This window comes from Zeus faber (assembly GCF_960531495.2).
Source record: "Zeus faber genome assembly, chromosome: 6".
Taxonomy (NCBI): domain Eukaryota; kingdom Metazoa; phylum Chordata; class Actinopteri; order Zeiformes; family Zeidae; genus Zeus; species Zeus faber.
Genome location: NC_137201.1, coordinates 17095037 through 17111140, shown reverse-complemented (window position 1 = coordinate 17111140; position 16104 = coordinate 17095037). Strand labels below are relative to the sequence as shown.

The window sequence follows — 16104 nt, the reverse complement described above, 5'->3', positions numbered from 1 at the left end:
TTATTAGAACCGAGGTGGTTTGACGCAGGAGGTCGACACATTTTATTTTAAATATATATATTTCTTTTCTTTATTTTCATCGGTCGATACTGCCCTATGAAGTTGAAGGACACAACGTAATTTCTTTTGCACTTGATCTGAAGAGTGTATACGTCTCGTGGATTGTTGCCCGCAATCAGTCATGTAAATCATTTCATTTCAGTTCCTTCTATAAACGGAAGTAAAAGCTTGTGTTAAACCCTTGCCACTGCTTTTGCCTTTTTAATAGTAGCATTTTTATTGCAGGTGTTTTCTCCGCGTTTATTTTGTAGTTTCCTTTTAACGCGTCCACTAATTCTACTTACGCAGTGATTAATCGTGCAATGGCAACATTTGCCCACATTTAATTTTAAGGACATTTTAAATCGCTTAATCAATATTGAGTCGTCGTTTTGCTTTTTCATCACTTCCGTTTCAAAATGCCAATATCAAGATGGGCAAAGCAGAATTTTGACAAAATTAATCTGAATTAATAATGATAAACCGCTAATAATTGAATAAGGCGTGTCATAAGATGAGCACCAAAGCCTGTGAGTTTTATCGCCTTGAATTCTCAGTGTTTGGAAATTTCAAATCTGTACCATGGTGACTGCTGTTCGGCTCCTTTGTATGAATATAAAGTGGGATGTACCTGCTTTGTTTTGGTTTTTGTTTGTTTCTCCATGCTTTGTTTGACAGTGTAGACAGACAGGGGGTGACGTGCAGAAAATGGCCTCGGGCCAGATTCGAACGTGGGTCGGCTGCAGCAAGGACACCAGCATTGAAAGTGGTTCTGCTTCTGTTATTTGAATAAAATGTTAAAGCTTGTCGTGTTTGGGTAAGTTTTCAGCTAAAACGTAACCTTAGCACAGCGAGCGTTGGCAAACTCCCATGTTATTGTTCAGCAGTAATCGGGGCTGCGCGGGAGTTCAGCGTCGTTTTCCTTTGTAGGGCAGAAGGGTTAAACGTGTGTTGAAAGTGAGGTATTCAGCCGATGTAACGACCAAAGAATGTCTGCTGCAGTCAAATGGTGGAATACAGGCACAATCAGGCGCCTTGAGTTCTCACACTTTAATTCTGTTGCAATTTTCTATTTTTTCATTTTTTTTTTACATTACATTTTTATCGCAAACACAGTTGTGCATTAATGTCTTTTACATCGTCAATATATCCAATCATGGGTTATCGTTGCGCTTTTTTCAGTATAACAATTGTAAGAGTTGTTTGCATGTTTCTTTTCCTGCTGCTGGTCTCAACTTGACTGCATTGGCTCCCACTGATGTGCTTGGCTTGCAAGCAGTGTGTGTGTGTGAGAGAGAGAGAGATGTAGTTGTAGGAGAGTGTTTTTGGTAGAAAAACTGGACGTGTGTACAGTAGGACTGTGTGGTCTGCCTCTACAGCCCCACTCCATGTTGGGTATCTGGCACATTGTTGTGGGTTGCAGTGCAGCGGTTACTGTACAACAGTGAACACTGTTCAAATGTGTTATTTTGTGTAATTTGTTTGCTGTCAAGTTACCAGATACTAGTAAGAACATTTTGTGCAATTGTCTTACGACTGGGGCTTTATAACCAGTTAGGTGGGTCATTAAAAAGAGGCTTTTCTCGCGCTTTGCAAAGGGGGGCAAACAAAAGTGCGTCTGGACTTAGGGCTTAAGCTCAGAGTTCTTTAAGGCTTTCCAGAAAACGACGTCTGGCTCGGCCGCACCATCTCAAAAGAACACCCGTTTTAGGTTCTGTGATGCGTTTCATTTTTGTTCTCTCTACCTCAGATTGGCGCCATCTCAAAACCCCGATCGCAAATTCTGTCTCTTGCCCGTTTTTGGACGAGTGCTGGAGACGATTATTATTATTAGTTCCTAAAAAGCCTCAAAAGGTCGTCACTCTGCCGTCTCAGACTGGAGCGCTGAAGCTCGCGACAGGTCCAGTGCTTCTCTCCCTGTTTGATTTACTCACTGTTCTTTAATACTAAGGTTCATTTTCTGTAAAATATTTGTAATTAAAGAGAACAGCTAAATATAACACTTGTAGTCACAGAAACATGTATAGATTAATTCTTCTTTCTTTTCCTTTCTTAATGGCACTATAAACCACTGAATTGTTTCACCCTGATATAAACGCTATGTCCTGCATGGTGGTTCAACAGGCTTATGACGACACGGTCTCACATTTTGATGTCTGGATGTTCTACCTGGTAGTGTTGTGGACACACACACACACTCTACCAGGCTTAATGAAGAGCTGAATTAAGAGAAGCTACTTGAAAAGGAAATGTTATTAGTGTTCAGGTGCAATTGTTTTTTTTTTTTAAATCTTCATCCTAACTAAAAGTAAATAAACATGAGTCCATTTGCCATTGGATTTTTTGGCTTTTTTTTTTTTTATTTAATTTTATTTTTTAAAGAAATGAAATGTTTTGAAACTTGTGCATTCAAAGAATGATCAGCGCAGCGTTTGTCTTTTCCTACATAATCAACAGTTTATTGCAAACTATTACAGCAACGTCTTTCCAAGTACAACACTTTACAAAACTATTCTAGAACTAGAAGTTATTTACAAGGCTAAATAGCGTTAGAGTGCAGGTGGAGGGGCTGGTGGTTCTAGTGCCGGGTGGAGGTCAGATCTGCAGGGACTCCAGCCACACTGAGGTGCTGTTGACCCGCGGCTGCTGAGAGTCCAGCTTCAGCAGTGCCGTTACAGCGCCCTCTAGCTTTGACATCCACACTCTCTGAAAACACACAGGGCGTGTTTTACGTCCACCGTTACAAGTTTATCAGTTCACTCTTTATAAATGTTAAGTTGCTTCTTGCTCCCAATGCATAATCACAACAACTTAATCATATGAAAAGGTGATAAGCATTTTAGAATAATGGATAAGTCAATGCAGCGGTCAATTAGTATAAGTGGATAATCTGTGGACGACTAAATATATCATTTTTATAAACTAAATGCAACCTACAGTAGAGGCAATCAAATGCTCACGCTAAAGTAAGGGAAGCACTTTGCTTTCTAATGAGCTTATTTGTCGGTAACAACCTCCCATCTAGGTAATTACCGACCGAAGCGACTCTGAACTGATGGGCACAGCAAGCACTTCCTTTGAAACGTCATATGGAGAGAACACACACACACACACACACACACACACACACACACACACACACACACACACACACACACACACACACACACACACACACACACACACACACACACACACACACACACACACCAAGATAATTTACCTTGACGGCCTCGCATGGAGCTTGCAGGATGAACGCACCGATGCACTGCTGGTAGCGGTTCTGGTGCATAATGATAAACGAGTGCAACAGACCTGATGCTGGAAGCGAAGGAACAGATATCACTTCATCTGATAATCACTGATTCTAAACATACGCAGCGAGCGGGACGATCAGAACCGTGAGAGCTTCAGATTCTGCTATCCACTTCATCTCAAAATAATTAATCATTCTGAGCAATCGTCCTTGAGAAGTAGGAGCAGAGTTCTTTAACCCACCGGCCGCATTGAGCTGGTCGATGTTCTTCAGCTGCAGTCGGTCGAGGGACACCGGCTGGTCCAGCACGGTGAAGGTGCAGCCGTCCTTCAGCAGCTGATCCAGCTCCAGATTCGCCGGCACCTTGTGCGGGCTCTGCTCCGGTCCGATGGATCGCTACGGCGGAGAAACAGGAAGCCAGGCCGAGGCAGGCGAGCTCCCGTCAGGAGGTTTTTTTCTTTTGTTTGTTTTTTTTTGTCTACGGCGTTTTCGGAAACCTTTGCCAATGTAACCCAGATTCAGACAAAGAAGGTCAATACCAATTTCATCCCTGTGAGTCCGGAACCGAGACATCAACGCATCACAGTGAGCGGAGCTCATCTGACTGAACTGGCAACCCTACACAGTGAGTTTCACAAGTGGCTCACAACAGCTCATTACTGTATCACAGATGGATAAATGTTAATACATTAGAAATAATCCATACATAACCATTGTAGCTGCATCAAAAAACAAGGTCTGGTTTTTATTGATGACTCTGGAAGGTGTATTTCTCAGGGGCTCGGCTGATCCTGATTGCTTGATCCCCTCTGTTAGCCTTGAGCATTGGGATGACGGCGGCCCCGCCGACACCTCCACACTGGCCACACGAGAACGACACTGGTATTGACCACCTCGTCCGAATCCGGGTGAAAAAGCAAAGTTCCCCAAAAAAACAGCGTATCATTTCTACAGCCTATTGCGCTGGAAAGAGCGTTTTACCTTTTTGCTCCTCTTTATCTTTGTGATCAAGAGGAATTCGTCAAACAGGAAGAGGTGCACATCGACCATCTTGGCGTTCTCTGGGAGAAAGTGGAAAAGGGCGGTTAAAAGAGAGCACTCTGCCAAGAGGGCTTCTTAAATATTATAATGCAGATTGACCTACGCTGCTTCTAACTACACACACACCTATGACCACAAGTTTCCCATCATGCAGCAGGCTTCTATGAGAAATGAGGTTCTCCAGGGTGACAGTCTTCAGGAGGTGTTTCAAATTCTAGAAGCACATGGTTTAGTGAATCAGTGGGGGGAAAAAAAAAAAAAAAAAAAGATCCCGTTAATGCCGTTTTATAAAATCAATAACACGCCGCCTGTTCTCATCGCTAAGGTCTCGTTTGATCCTAGATTTCTTTTGCGGGGCTTCAAATGGGCGGGGCTCACCTCCGGGACGAAAGCGCGCTTGTCCCTCTGCCACACCGGCAGCCACACCAGAGCATCCCTCAGCTGTTTGACTTTCTGGTAGTTATCCAGCCATTTGACCTTCCCCTCCAAATCACCTGCAAACAGAGAAAGGAGAAACAAACAGAGGATGAGGAAACAAACAGACGAAGAGGAAACAAACAGAGAACAAGGAAACAAACAAGATAAAGAGGGAACGAACGGACAAAGATTCTTCCAGAGATTGTGACAACCACAGAGCAGAGTCCTTTAAAAAAATAAAAAATAAAATAAAATACATGAATGTTTCAAAAATGATTTGATAGGATCTAAATGAGACCATTTTGCCTCAACCTGGTGGTTGTTGGCTGGTGTTATTTAATGTTTGACAGTTGCTCCAATCTTCCTCTACGGCCGTGATACAGTATAGTCTTTCGTTTATTCCTGCCATGGTCACAATATTGGGCCGTGGCACCAGTTCCCTTTACAGCTTGCTCAGTGGCTGCTGCGCCCTCTTTTAATGCTTATTGGGTGAACACATTATCTACGTGTGGACAGACAAGTTGTGTTTCTTGAATTAAAGCATTACACTAATGTAAAACATTGAAGCGCATGCGGCTGCATATTTCCCACGAGCCGCCCATCTGGTTACACAGTAAACTGCCACAACAAGTCCGCAGGTGCAGGCACGCCACAAAGAACAACACGGCCCCAGGACAGCTGGCGTCGGGCCAAAACGGGCCACATACCTGTTTTGAATGATGCGAGTCTGTGTCCCCTCCGTCACCGAGAAAAATCACGCTTTTATTTACTTAAAACCCATGACTGTTTTTATCTGCTTTCAGCCGCCGAGACCGAACCCTGCGAGCCCAGCTTGTATATATTTGCGAACCACCTGCTGACAAGCGTCCACTGGGACCTGTCAGGAGGACGACTGAGCGAAGCTCTGGGTTGCTCGTCACTAGAAACACATGGAGAGTGGCTGCCTTGAAGTATCTGTGTTTGCACAGTGCCAAGGTCAACAACATGCTTGATTTAGTTTCACTAGAAACGACGACGTACAGGAATATGATGTCATACAAATAATTTCATTTAAATAACAATTTGTCTTTCTTGTTCACTTAATCCCACATTAATAGAGTAATAATACAGATCTACCTTAGGGGCATGGCAGTCCATGAATATTGGAATACAAAAAAAATGGATTGATTGGACAATTTACTTCAACCCAAAATTCCCACAAAATTGAGACGGAAACCGATAAAATAATTGTGATCAGACTATTATGTAATAATTAAAAGCTCTACGTATTGAAGCAAAGAACTTGAGAAGTGGTTATTTATTTATTATTATACCATTAATAATAAACTCTGAGATATCTATATAGCTTTTTTTTTTTTAATTATAATTTTATTTATTCAAACTCAAAAGACATCAGGAAACACCCAATTTTAGACCAACACGCACTTTCTGCCTTTTTTTTGTGGAATGGAGGGAGTAGTATGAGTTAGGGTGCTCACATATGGAGGTGTCCACCTGCTCCGCCACCGCCTGCAGGCTCACGCTCTCCTCCTCCGTCGGACATCTCTTGGCGATGTTCCTCAACAGCAGCGGGTACCGGGTCAGCCGCTGCAAGGGCGCCACCAGCAGGTCCCGCAGCTGCAGCCGGCAACACTGCTCGTTCCTCTCACACCACTGCGGCGTGAGAGACGGGGTGGGGGGGGGGGAACGTGAGAGGGACACACAAACACGCAGATATACGCCTTCCACATTTTGCCAAATTCCCCCCTTTGTTTTCAGGTAACACTCGTTATGAAGTGCAGGTGAAATACTAGCTCAGCAGTTCCTCAGTGCAGTAGAACATCTATATTAGCATGTATGGCGGGGGAGAGAGAGAGAGTGAGAGAAAAGAGATATATAAAAAGGTCAAGGAGGGATGGAAGAAACAGTGATTAGTAGGAAGACTAGGGAGGTCAGGGTGAGAGTGAAAGAGGAAGCCTGTTAAAATGTGTGCATGTGGTGGGGGAGGGCAAGGTGGAGAAAGAAAAATGATCCCCGGATGAAAAAAAAAAACAAAAGAAAAACACCACCCCACAATAGAGTGAAGTAGCGGGTTGACAGAGAGTTGCACAATGGCACCAACTGTCACATTCCTCTCCCTGGCGACGGCGAACAGGCCGAGGCTGTTGGCTCGACGTCGCTGTGTACTCTCCCTCTCAAACTTTGCCCTGCGCCGCCCGCCCCCCGGTCGCCAAGGCGCAGGGCGTGTGATTCGGTGAGTCTGCACGCACCTTCAGGTAGGAGTCAAAGTCCTCCCTGGGCTTCAGGGCGTCCAGATAAACCACCGCCGCCGAGTAGTTGAGGCAGTACGTCTGCAGGCTGTGGCAGACGCTCTCGTGGAAGGCCTGCCGACACAGAGCGGCGGCGGGGTCACATTTTCACACATTCTGCCTCTGACTCTGACGTGACAGCACGAAATGATGTCAAGTCTCATATTTGACATGCAAATTTCTATTTCAAAATGGAGCTCTAGAGACGGTCTGACCTTATCTTTATTGCGTCGCACAGAATAGCGTGCGCGAAACAAAAAAACAACATGCAAGTTATATTGTCAGTGGGCGTGGGAGTGTGCACTTGCTTGGCTCAGCAGCTCCGCCAGGGTGGGCCTGCCACCCTCCACAGGAATTTCCAACGTGTCCTTGATGACACGTAGAAGGTTGTTCAGAAAGCCAAAAGTCACCTGCAGCAGACGGACACATTGACATGAACACGCAGCATCGGATGAGTCATACCAGTCGGTTTGCTCGCTTGAAATGGAGTCCCGACGGGACAACTGATTTTATGTTTACGTAAACGCCAGCAAACTAGTACGATCGTTATCAAATGTGCTTTTTCCGCGCCGATGAGTTACAATAGAAACAGCATCATCTTGTGGAATGGTGTTTCACTCTAGGACAATCGACAGACAGACCGCTGAGAAAAGAGTTGTGACTTAAATTTAAATGTCAAATTCGCACTCTGCAAGACTCGAGCCACTGGATAAGCATTTTTCATTCATTTAAATGTCATGTCGATATTGGCGTTGAGCCTCGTGGCAGGAAGGATCCACGCAGGGTCGTATTTTTCCATGAGCTATGAAACGTCTCACCAGGCAAAGCTCCTTGAGGTTGGCGAACAGCCTCCAGGTGTCCAGGTCGCTCATGCAGTTTCTCATCTGCAGGCTGGCGAGAGTAGCCAGAAACACCTGAGTACCGCACAGAAGTCAGACAGAACAAAGTATTTATCCGTCGTTGCCGGCATTGTGTTTCTAATCTGCTATTGTACGTGAGCGGAAGGGAAGGAAAGGCCTTCGCAAGTCGCTCTAATCCAACGAGTCAGTGTCGGATTGAACAACACAAAGCATCGGGTGTTTGGTTGCAGGATGGGCTGGCCGATGTTTTGTGATCCAGTGTGTGTGTGACAGCGTGCAATAGGGGCATTAAGAGTCAGCCACCTCCTTTAGAACCATGAGCCGATCCAGGAAGTAAACACACTCTGAGGTGAAGAGCTCCCAGATGGCCTCTTGTCTTTTGTGGCCCTGGGGGTCAGAGTCGGGCTTCAGCTGGGAAGACTGGTCCTGCAGGAACTGGGCCAGGGAGCAGTCCTGGGGACAACACAGGGGGATCAATAGGTGGGTGGGAAGGTAAACAGTATAAGAGGGGAAGCCTTGTTGAGGGGAAAAAAAACATCCATTGTGATTTTCCCCAAGACCTTTTGTCTGAGGAAAAAGCCCTTTTTACACTTTATGGAAAAGTTAAAATCGTACGACAATCTTCCTCACTTTATGAAATTAGAGCATTTGTATTGTCCAACTTTTCCAACAAAATTTGAAATCACTGACTTTTTCTCTGGTTTTCTAAACAAAGACATAGCATTTACATTCTCAGTACACTTCTCTAATAGAGTCTTATTTATATAAATGATCTTTCTTCAAGTCAGTGATATTTATTCCTCACCTTGTACTTCTGAAACTCTGTATTTTTCCAGTCTTGAATCTGTGCCGTGGAAAGATGTTTCTCTATGGCAGAGACTGTGCACGTCGGCACCTTCCCTTTGGTCTGAGCGGTCGGGGAGACACACATATTACACAAACATTTCCAAATCCCGTCGGGTAATTGTCAGTCCAGAGAAAGAGAAAAAGCGATACGAAATGTATTTTGTTCATACTTCTTTCCATCTAACAGTCTAACCAGAAAGTACAGGAACAGGTTAGACTCAGTTGTAACATTCTAAGTGTTGACCAGTTGCAAAATAAGGGCCAATAGAAAAGAGGACCCATTAATCTGCTTTGGGAAGTGGGTCAGGGAACAATGTCCACCCCTACTAAAACTGACTGTTCTTTAAAACACTGCGTTGCGAAAACAAATCTACAAATCAGCGTTGGCAGCCTAGAACACTCACAACAGCAACAAACACACAAATAAACCTACCGTACTACGCCTCAAAAAAGGCCACTTGGACTTCTTTGTGTCTGTTTAAAATGACAAAAGAAAAAGGCGATTATAAACAGCGGGACAAGGGAGAAAAGTAAGTAAAAAAGTAGGATATAATTGTATTCGATGGCTATATAGCAAAACTAAATCATATCAGTCACCCAGTCGATGGAAATGACAATTGACGCGTTGAAAGTTTAGGTTAGTTGCTGTTTTACCGGAGAAGTTTGAACCATTGAGCATGTCGGCTGCTCCATTGGACACAAACAGGTCTCCGGGGGAAACGTCCAGTCCGGGCAGGCTGACCACCACGGAGCTGCGTCTCCTCTCCTGCAGCCTGGGGGATGCAGGTTCAGATCACAGCATGTGAACACAATGTGTTGGGACCTTATTTGCTGCATCCTGGTGGCACTGAAGTGATGTCTGGGACCAGCACTATGCCTGGGGATACACCTTCAGTTTCTATAATGTGGAACAAGCGCCGGTTGCAAAAACGGAAGAATATCCCAATGGGTAAGAATTAAACAGGACAAGTGAATTCATTGATATTTATATTAGTTGAAATACCATCTGTATTGTACAAGTCCACTGGTGAGGTTAAATATGAGAGTTTTGTGTGTCCGGCCAATGTGCGAATAGAGTGATGAATGGCTCATTATTTTTGTCTGAAAGAGACAGGGAGGATTACTGGCAGACAACCTCCAACCAAAGGTAGGACCCAAAGCTTAGACAAGGCCGAGAGCAGAAAACACGGGCCTGCCTTCTTAAGTGTTTTGGCTGATCTCCTGGTGTGGTTTGTCAGGAATTATGCTACAAAGAATCCACAGGCCCATCCGTCAAAATCACAAATTGCAACTCAAGGACAATGATAAATATATAACTAACAGCTTGCCCATTACTTAAACTGTAACCCAACTGACTGGTTTCCACCACTTCCTTCCTACCCTTTAAAGTGTTTTGGATGAAGTCTGTCGTAATCAATGTTGGAGGAAATGTAATAAAACATTATCCAAAAATACACCAGGCCAGGTGTTGTAAAGGTCATCAATGCATTTCAGGCCATATGGAAGCTGGTGGCTAGTGATAAGGGTTTAACATGGCTATTTACAGTAACAATAAAACAACCAGAAAAAGGAGGAGCATGGGGGAACCTGACAGTGCATAGTTTATGCTGAGCGGCATGGCTGGCGATGCTTTATCAGATGTAGATCGAGATTTAGTCTAGAGACTTAAGAGAGCTCTACTGGTCAACAGCTGGCTGATCTAGGTTCTGTGGCCACATCTGCTACGCTCCAATAACAGTTATCTTCCCTTATTTGGATCAGGCCCATTGAAGTTTCTCAAAAGACAATTGGTCTCTGAATGTACCGACTGGTCTTTGCCCTCTGCTTGCTGCTAAGACTTTGTTCCTCCCAGTGCCCGGGTCAGGCAAAATATGTCAAAATATGTCATTGGTATTCAGGATTTCAATCTAGGAAATCAAGAGTATAAATGTACTGATTACCACACCTTCGACCATGCAGAACTAATCTAAACAATAACATAAACTGGAATAGCGAATAGTTAAAATGGCGACCTTTATACTCTCGGCTTTCCGCTACGGCACAAAGCTGCCTCACTGTGGCAACCATATGCCACGCATAGCTGCAGATTGTCCCCTATCATCCATACAATGACATCCTCACTCAGAATGCCCTCTCTGTGTTAGCCCCTCTGCCAGATTGCTGGTAGCAGGGCTGAAATGGTTGCTTTGTTCCCACACAACATGAGAAATAATGATGCCCAAAAACAAAACTGTCCCAACCGATGGCTTCATGGGCCTGGTCACTGTGGAGGCACGGTGCCAGGGTGTAATTACAGGGACAATAGCTGCCTAATTATCCAGTAAAGGGAAGAGCCCAAGAGCCCATTAGGAAGGATTGGGGCAGGGGTAGGGAAAAACAGCCTTTAATGAGGGTTTGTCTAGTCCACACATAACCATGGGACTCTCATAACTTAACCTTCCGAGCTTATGCTCCATTAACAAAGACACAGGGCAATGAATGCACAATGGGGCTCCCTGAACTCAAAGTCCAATCATCCTCCTTCACGAGCGCCCATCATGCGCAAGCAGGACCCTCATAAAAGATCAACTCGAGAGGTTGCAATTAAAACCCCAAAAAATGTTAATGAAATAATTCAACAAATTAGGGATGTTGCGAAACGGTAAATTGAAGCCGGTTCAGTAGGGGATGAAATATAAATGCATTTTTGCAGGGCCACAGTACAGCCTAAGGCTAATCGGTAACAGGCAGAATTTGACTACTGCCCTCCTGATAGCCAAATATGTTCTCTCTGTATGTGGAAATGAAATGCCAAGCCTTGGTGTTATTCACGATAGCAAGAGGGCACGCCATAGCTCACCTACCTATTATGACAGTGCTCTTTCTCCTGCGAAAAAAACAACAACAAGCAAACACAGCACTGCATTAGTGAATGAGTAAAAATGAACACGCACCATCAAGAGAAACAGAAATGACGACAAACATTAAGTGCCTCTATTATTTGTTTTAAATAAGGGAACCATAATAATTGCCATTCAAGTTTAAAATAGGAAGCTCCCAGTGCCTGTCATTACTGTAAAAAAAATGGTTTCTTTTTTCATTTATTTTTACATCACGTGATAGGTGGTTTTGAGTCAGCTGTGCGTGCACACTTGATATTTGACCGACAGTCAATCGGTCTTCAATAAACAACACCGACATATCACCTTCAGAGACAATCAAACTTGAATCTGTGTTTTAACAGTTACACTTTGACTCCAAAGCCTCGACGATCTGAGGAGACTTATCGGGACTCTATGGGGAATTTGCTCAATTGAATACTGTGAGCCGCTGAATAGATCGCCCCATTATCTTTTCCCATCGCTCACTGACCCCTCCATTATTAGGTGACTGCTGACTGCACTGAATGGGGGCCCGGGGAGGACACTTCCCAGGGCTCTCTATGCGTCGGGGTTGGTCGAAGCTGTCAGTGCATGTAACTGTTGATTCATTTGCTGTCAAAAGCTTGTATTGTGAACCGCCACCGCAGGAGGCTAGGTAGAATGCAGGAGAAAGTGGCTGCTGGAAAAGAATGTTGAACTATTGGCCATTTCATTTATAGGGCTCTGATAAATCTCATTATTCACATGACAGCTATCACATGTGCTCGAGTAGGAACAAAGGAATCAAGTGCAATTATGCCTCCACCGCCTCCCCCCTCATTCATTTCTATGTAATAAAAGTGAAAAAGCTTGAGTAGTTTGGGCAATCAAAGTGAAGTCAATAACACCATAAACTCAAGCGGCTCACCTGAACATCACGATCGGGGAATTCTAAATCTTTGCAAGCACTTTCATGGGCGGTCAGGGATTCTTGTCTGACGCAAGCAACACCGTTGTCAAAGGTCTTTGATCTATGCGATCTGGTTCTCTGTCGGCCGGCGGACGAATTGGGCAGATTATCGTGACGGGTCGCCCCATCCAGGGGGGGGCTCGCAGCGAGAGGGGACATAATGTGCCTGTGAACCGGGGACACGGGACTTAAGGGGGATGACGGGACCCCGGCGCCGGGCTCCTCCTGCGTGCTCTCCATCCTGGCAGAGTCCTGGAAGTCTGCCTGCGGGCGCCGGGTACTCCTCATCCTCCTCAAGGTGGGAGAGGTGGAGATGCGGCCGGGGGCCTGGCGGTCAAACTGGAAAAAAGGCGTGACCAGGCTTTCCGCCTCCACCAGGGACGCGTGCCTCAGCCTGGAGTGCGCTCGTGCCAGGTCGATGTGCATGATTACCGGGTTGCTGGTTTGAGTCTCCTTGCTCACATTCTGCACCCAGTCTGTTTGGGTCTGTGCGTTGGCAACGCCGGGGGTCACCGCTTCATTTTCCAGCCATTCAATGCAACTCCAATCCAAGTTCTCTTCCAAATTTTGGTCTTTACCATTGATAATCACCTGCTTCAGTGTAGACATTGTACCATTAAAGGCATTGTAGATTGGCAAAGATCGTGTGAGGGGGTGGCCCCAATTTCTTTCTTTTCTTTGACCTGGTTGAGTTGTGGTCAAATGATAATCCTATTACATTCCGCACTCTCAAGCTCCTGGGGAAGAAGAAAACACGTATAAATAGTTTGTCACCGTACCGCAGGCAACATAAAATATGTTTGGGTGGTCACACTAGGCCTAACCTCATGCAAAGGATTTCATGAGGTTATACCAGTTGTGAAACAGGGTCTGCAGAAAAGTACTGACGACAGGTTTCGGCTCTTTTTTAAAGAATCGATTCTTGACGAGTCACTCGGTATCAAAAAAAAAAAAAAGCAATGCCGTACGATTTTCTAACTCTCCGTTCGTTTGATTCCGTTGATATAATGCACCGGGGAGGGCTTCTGGCGAGCGATGAAGGACAACTCCAACAGTCGCTTCGGCTCCATTGGACGCGGAATTCTCGCAAAAAAAAAAACCCCAAACAAACCCCAAGTAAACAACATTTAATTCTGTCAAAACTATAGATTTAGGCGAAAGAACGCAAACATTGTCGCATCATTCTCAAAGTTATTTGCTTTGGTCAAGAGGTGTTTTAGGCGAGATGCAAAGTGTAAATCAGTCACAATTGAACATGAACTATGCCAAACGCTTTGGTTGTTTTTCACGTGGACTTAGTCCTCGGCAACTATTTTCAGTTGGCGTGATGAAGGCCCTCTCAATGAACCGAAAATCGAGGCGCTCGCTTCGTCTCCTTCGATGGGGAACGAAGGTTCGGCCAAACGACCCTTTCGTCGGAAGAACTCCCGAGTCGTTCGAGGGACCTTGTTCGCGACGAACGAATCGTTCGCGGGTCTTGCGCCGCGGCAGCAAAGTAAGGTGCATTATTGTAATGGTGGCGATCATGCGCCTTTCAAAACGCCTTCTCGGATGTTTGAATCCCAAAGTCACACACGCGCCACCCGCAGACCTCCGCGTGGAAGCCGTATTTCCCCGTCACGACGCGATTCGTAACTTAAAGAGTAAAAACCCCGGCATGTGCCGTGCGGAGACAAAGAAAGTGAGGAACCCGCCTCAGTGTCTCCACGGACCGCACGGTTAGTGACCTGCATGGGCGCCGTGGGAGGTGAACGCCTGCGAAATGCGAAACGCTAAACATTATTAAAACACGGACTCTGTTCTGCGGAGGACTAAGGTCCGCACGCCCACGAGGTGGACCAGCGGGTCGACAACAACAACAAACAAAACCCCCCATAAACACCTTTCCTTAAGTTTGACTTTAACTCGTGTATGGCGCGTCGTGGAACGCAGAAGCTTAGCGACGTGAAAAGCCCTGTCATTTGACCGAATGGAAGTGAAAACATGGATGTTTACTCACGGCTGCTGCTCGATCCTCCTTCAAGTGGCTCTGGATGCAACGTGACCGCAGCGGCCGCGAAACGAGTCGTCCCCGATATGTCATTACCGAGCAGCGCCGAACCAGGACATCCTACACGGGCTCGGCCTGCTTCACCGCCGGACGGTCTCTCTCTCTCTCGGTGTGTGTGTGTCGCGCTCTCTCTCTCTCTCTCTCTCTCTCTCTCTCTCTGTGTGCGGGCGCGCACGTGTCTCTCTCTCTCTCTCGGTGTGTGCGGGCACGTCTCTCTCTCTCTCTCTCTCGCTCGCTCTATTTACATGGGAAACATTCGTTTACGTTGCCAAAGCATGTCCAATTAAACAACAAACGAGAAAAAACAATGTGCGAACATGCAAGAATAATAAGAATCAGCTCCACATAAATGTGGAGTTGCAGTGAAATTTAAAAAAAAAAAAAAAGTAAATGGTAAATATAAGAGTAGTGATTAAATGTGAACACTGCAAATTTATTATTAATCAAAAGTATTTTCTGTGTATGTTATGTACAGTAGGTGTGTTTATGTACAGAGGTCACACCCTGCAAATGTTGAGTGCCAGAGGTCAGGTCATCTCTCTCTCTCTCTCTCTGCAGCTGGTCGGGGGCCTAGGTATATATTTTTTTATGTCCGGTAACCGTGCGTTGATATATATATATTTTTTAATCATTGCCGCTGCACCACGAGCCAAACAAGGTGAACGAGCCAATTCAAAGAAGAATCCGGTGTCTTACTCCGTGGGAAACGGCCCCTTCTACCAGCAGCAGGGGCCGCGGGGGCCCTTTCTTCCGGGTAGTTTGTGCTGCAAAGTGCGCCCTAGATTTTGGACTATTTGGGTTAGCGAAGCGCTTCGGTTCTCTGCACCTCTCTTTCAGACTCTCACTGACAGAAAGCGGACGACATCTACCGAGGAGAGGGACCGCACCCACACGGGAACACCACCCATCGCAGCATTAAAATGGCCCAAACTACAGGTTGTCATGTGGTCTCTCCCCTAACGCCGGTCCGTTTTTGACAACAGGCCATTTGAGAGGCCGTGACGTAACGCCGATGCGCTCTTTGGCCACGCCCCCTAGTGAGCCCCGTTGGGATGGACGGACAATCGCAATTCCACTTGAAACCGGTGCGTCTTGAAGATTCAATTTAGGTTTTATTTGAACGTCGAGTGCTTAGTCTTTTACGACGCGCGAATAGGTCAGCTTACGTCGGTGAATGTCTAAATGTGCTTTGTCCTTTGCTTTTTTTTTTTTTTTTTTTTCTTCCCGCACTAGGACAATATAAATAAATTAAACTATTCTTTAGTTTGGTCTAATTGTGTTTGAGTTGTATTTTGCCCCGGGTTACCCTTGTAAGAGACACTTCTGAATGGAATTTCCATGAATAAATAAAGGTTACAACCAAACAGACGGCCGCCGAGAGTTAAGACAAGGCTTCCCGGGGGCAGCCCAGGGGAGTTGTTTTATTTTTTTAATTTTGTTTGTTTTACATTTAACATTTCTTTCACAAAATATATTAACTTACCCTCACCAATGACA

General features: G+C 45.3%; 1 protein-coding gene across 1 annotated transcript; it reads right to left on the bottom strand.

Moving 5' to 3' along the window:
* Positions 1-2589: 2589 nt before the first annotated feature.
* Positions 2590-14697, bottom strand: plekhg7 (pleckstrin homology domain containing, family G (with RhoGef domain) member 7). Its single transcript, XM_080001899.1, has 17 exons — positions 14557-14697; positions 12516-13294; positions 11591-11613; positions 9402-9520; positions 9181-9221; positions 8707-8808; positions 8205-8354; positions 7860-7955; positions 7350-7451; positions 7003-7116; positions 6232-6406; positions 4715-4830; positions 4463-4550; positions 4277-4356; positions 3538-3691; positions 3263-3360; positions 2590-2745 (listed from the first exon to the last, which is right to left on the bottom strand). Exons 2-17 carry the CDS (start codon positions 13164-13166, stop codon positions 2635-2637), a joined length of 2220 nt encoding a protein of 739 aa, XP_079858025.1. The 5' UTR covers positions 13167-13294; positions 14557-14697; the 3' UTR covers positions 2590-2634.
* Between the last annotated feature and the right edge of the window lie 1407 nt (positions 14698-16104).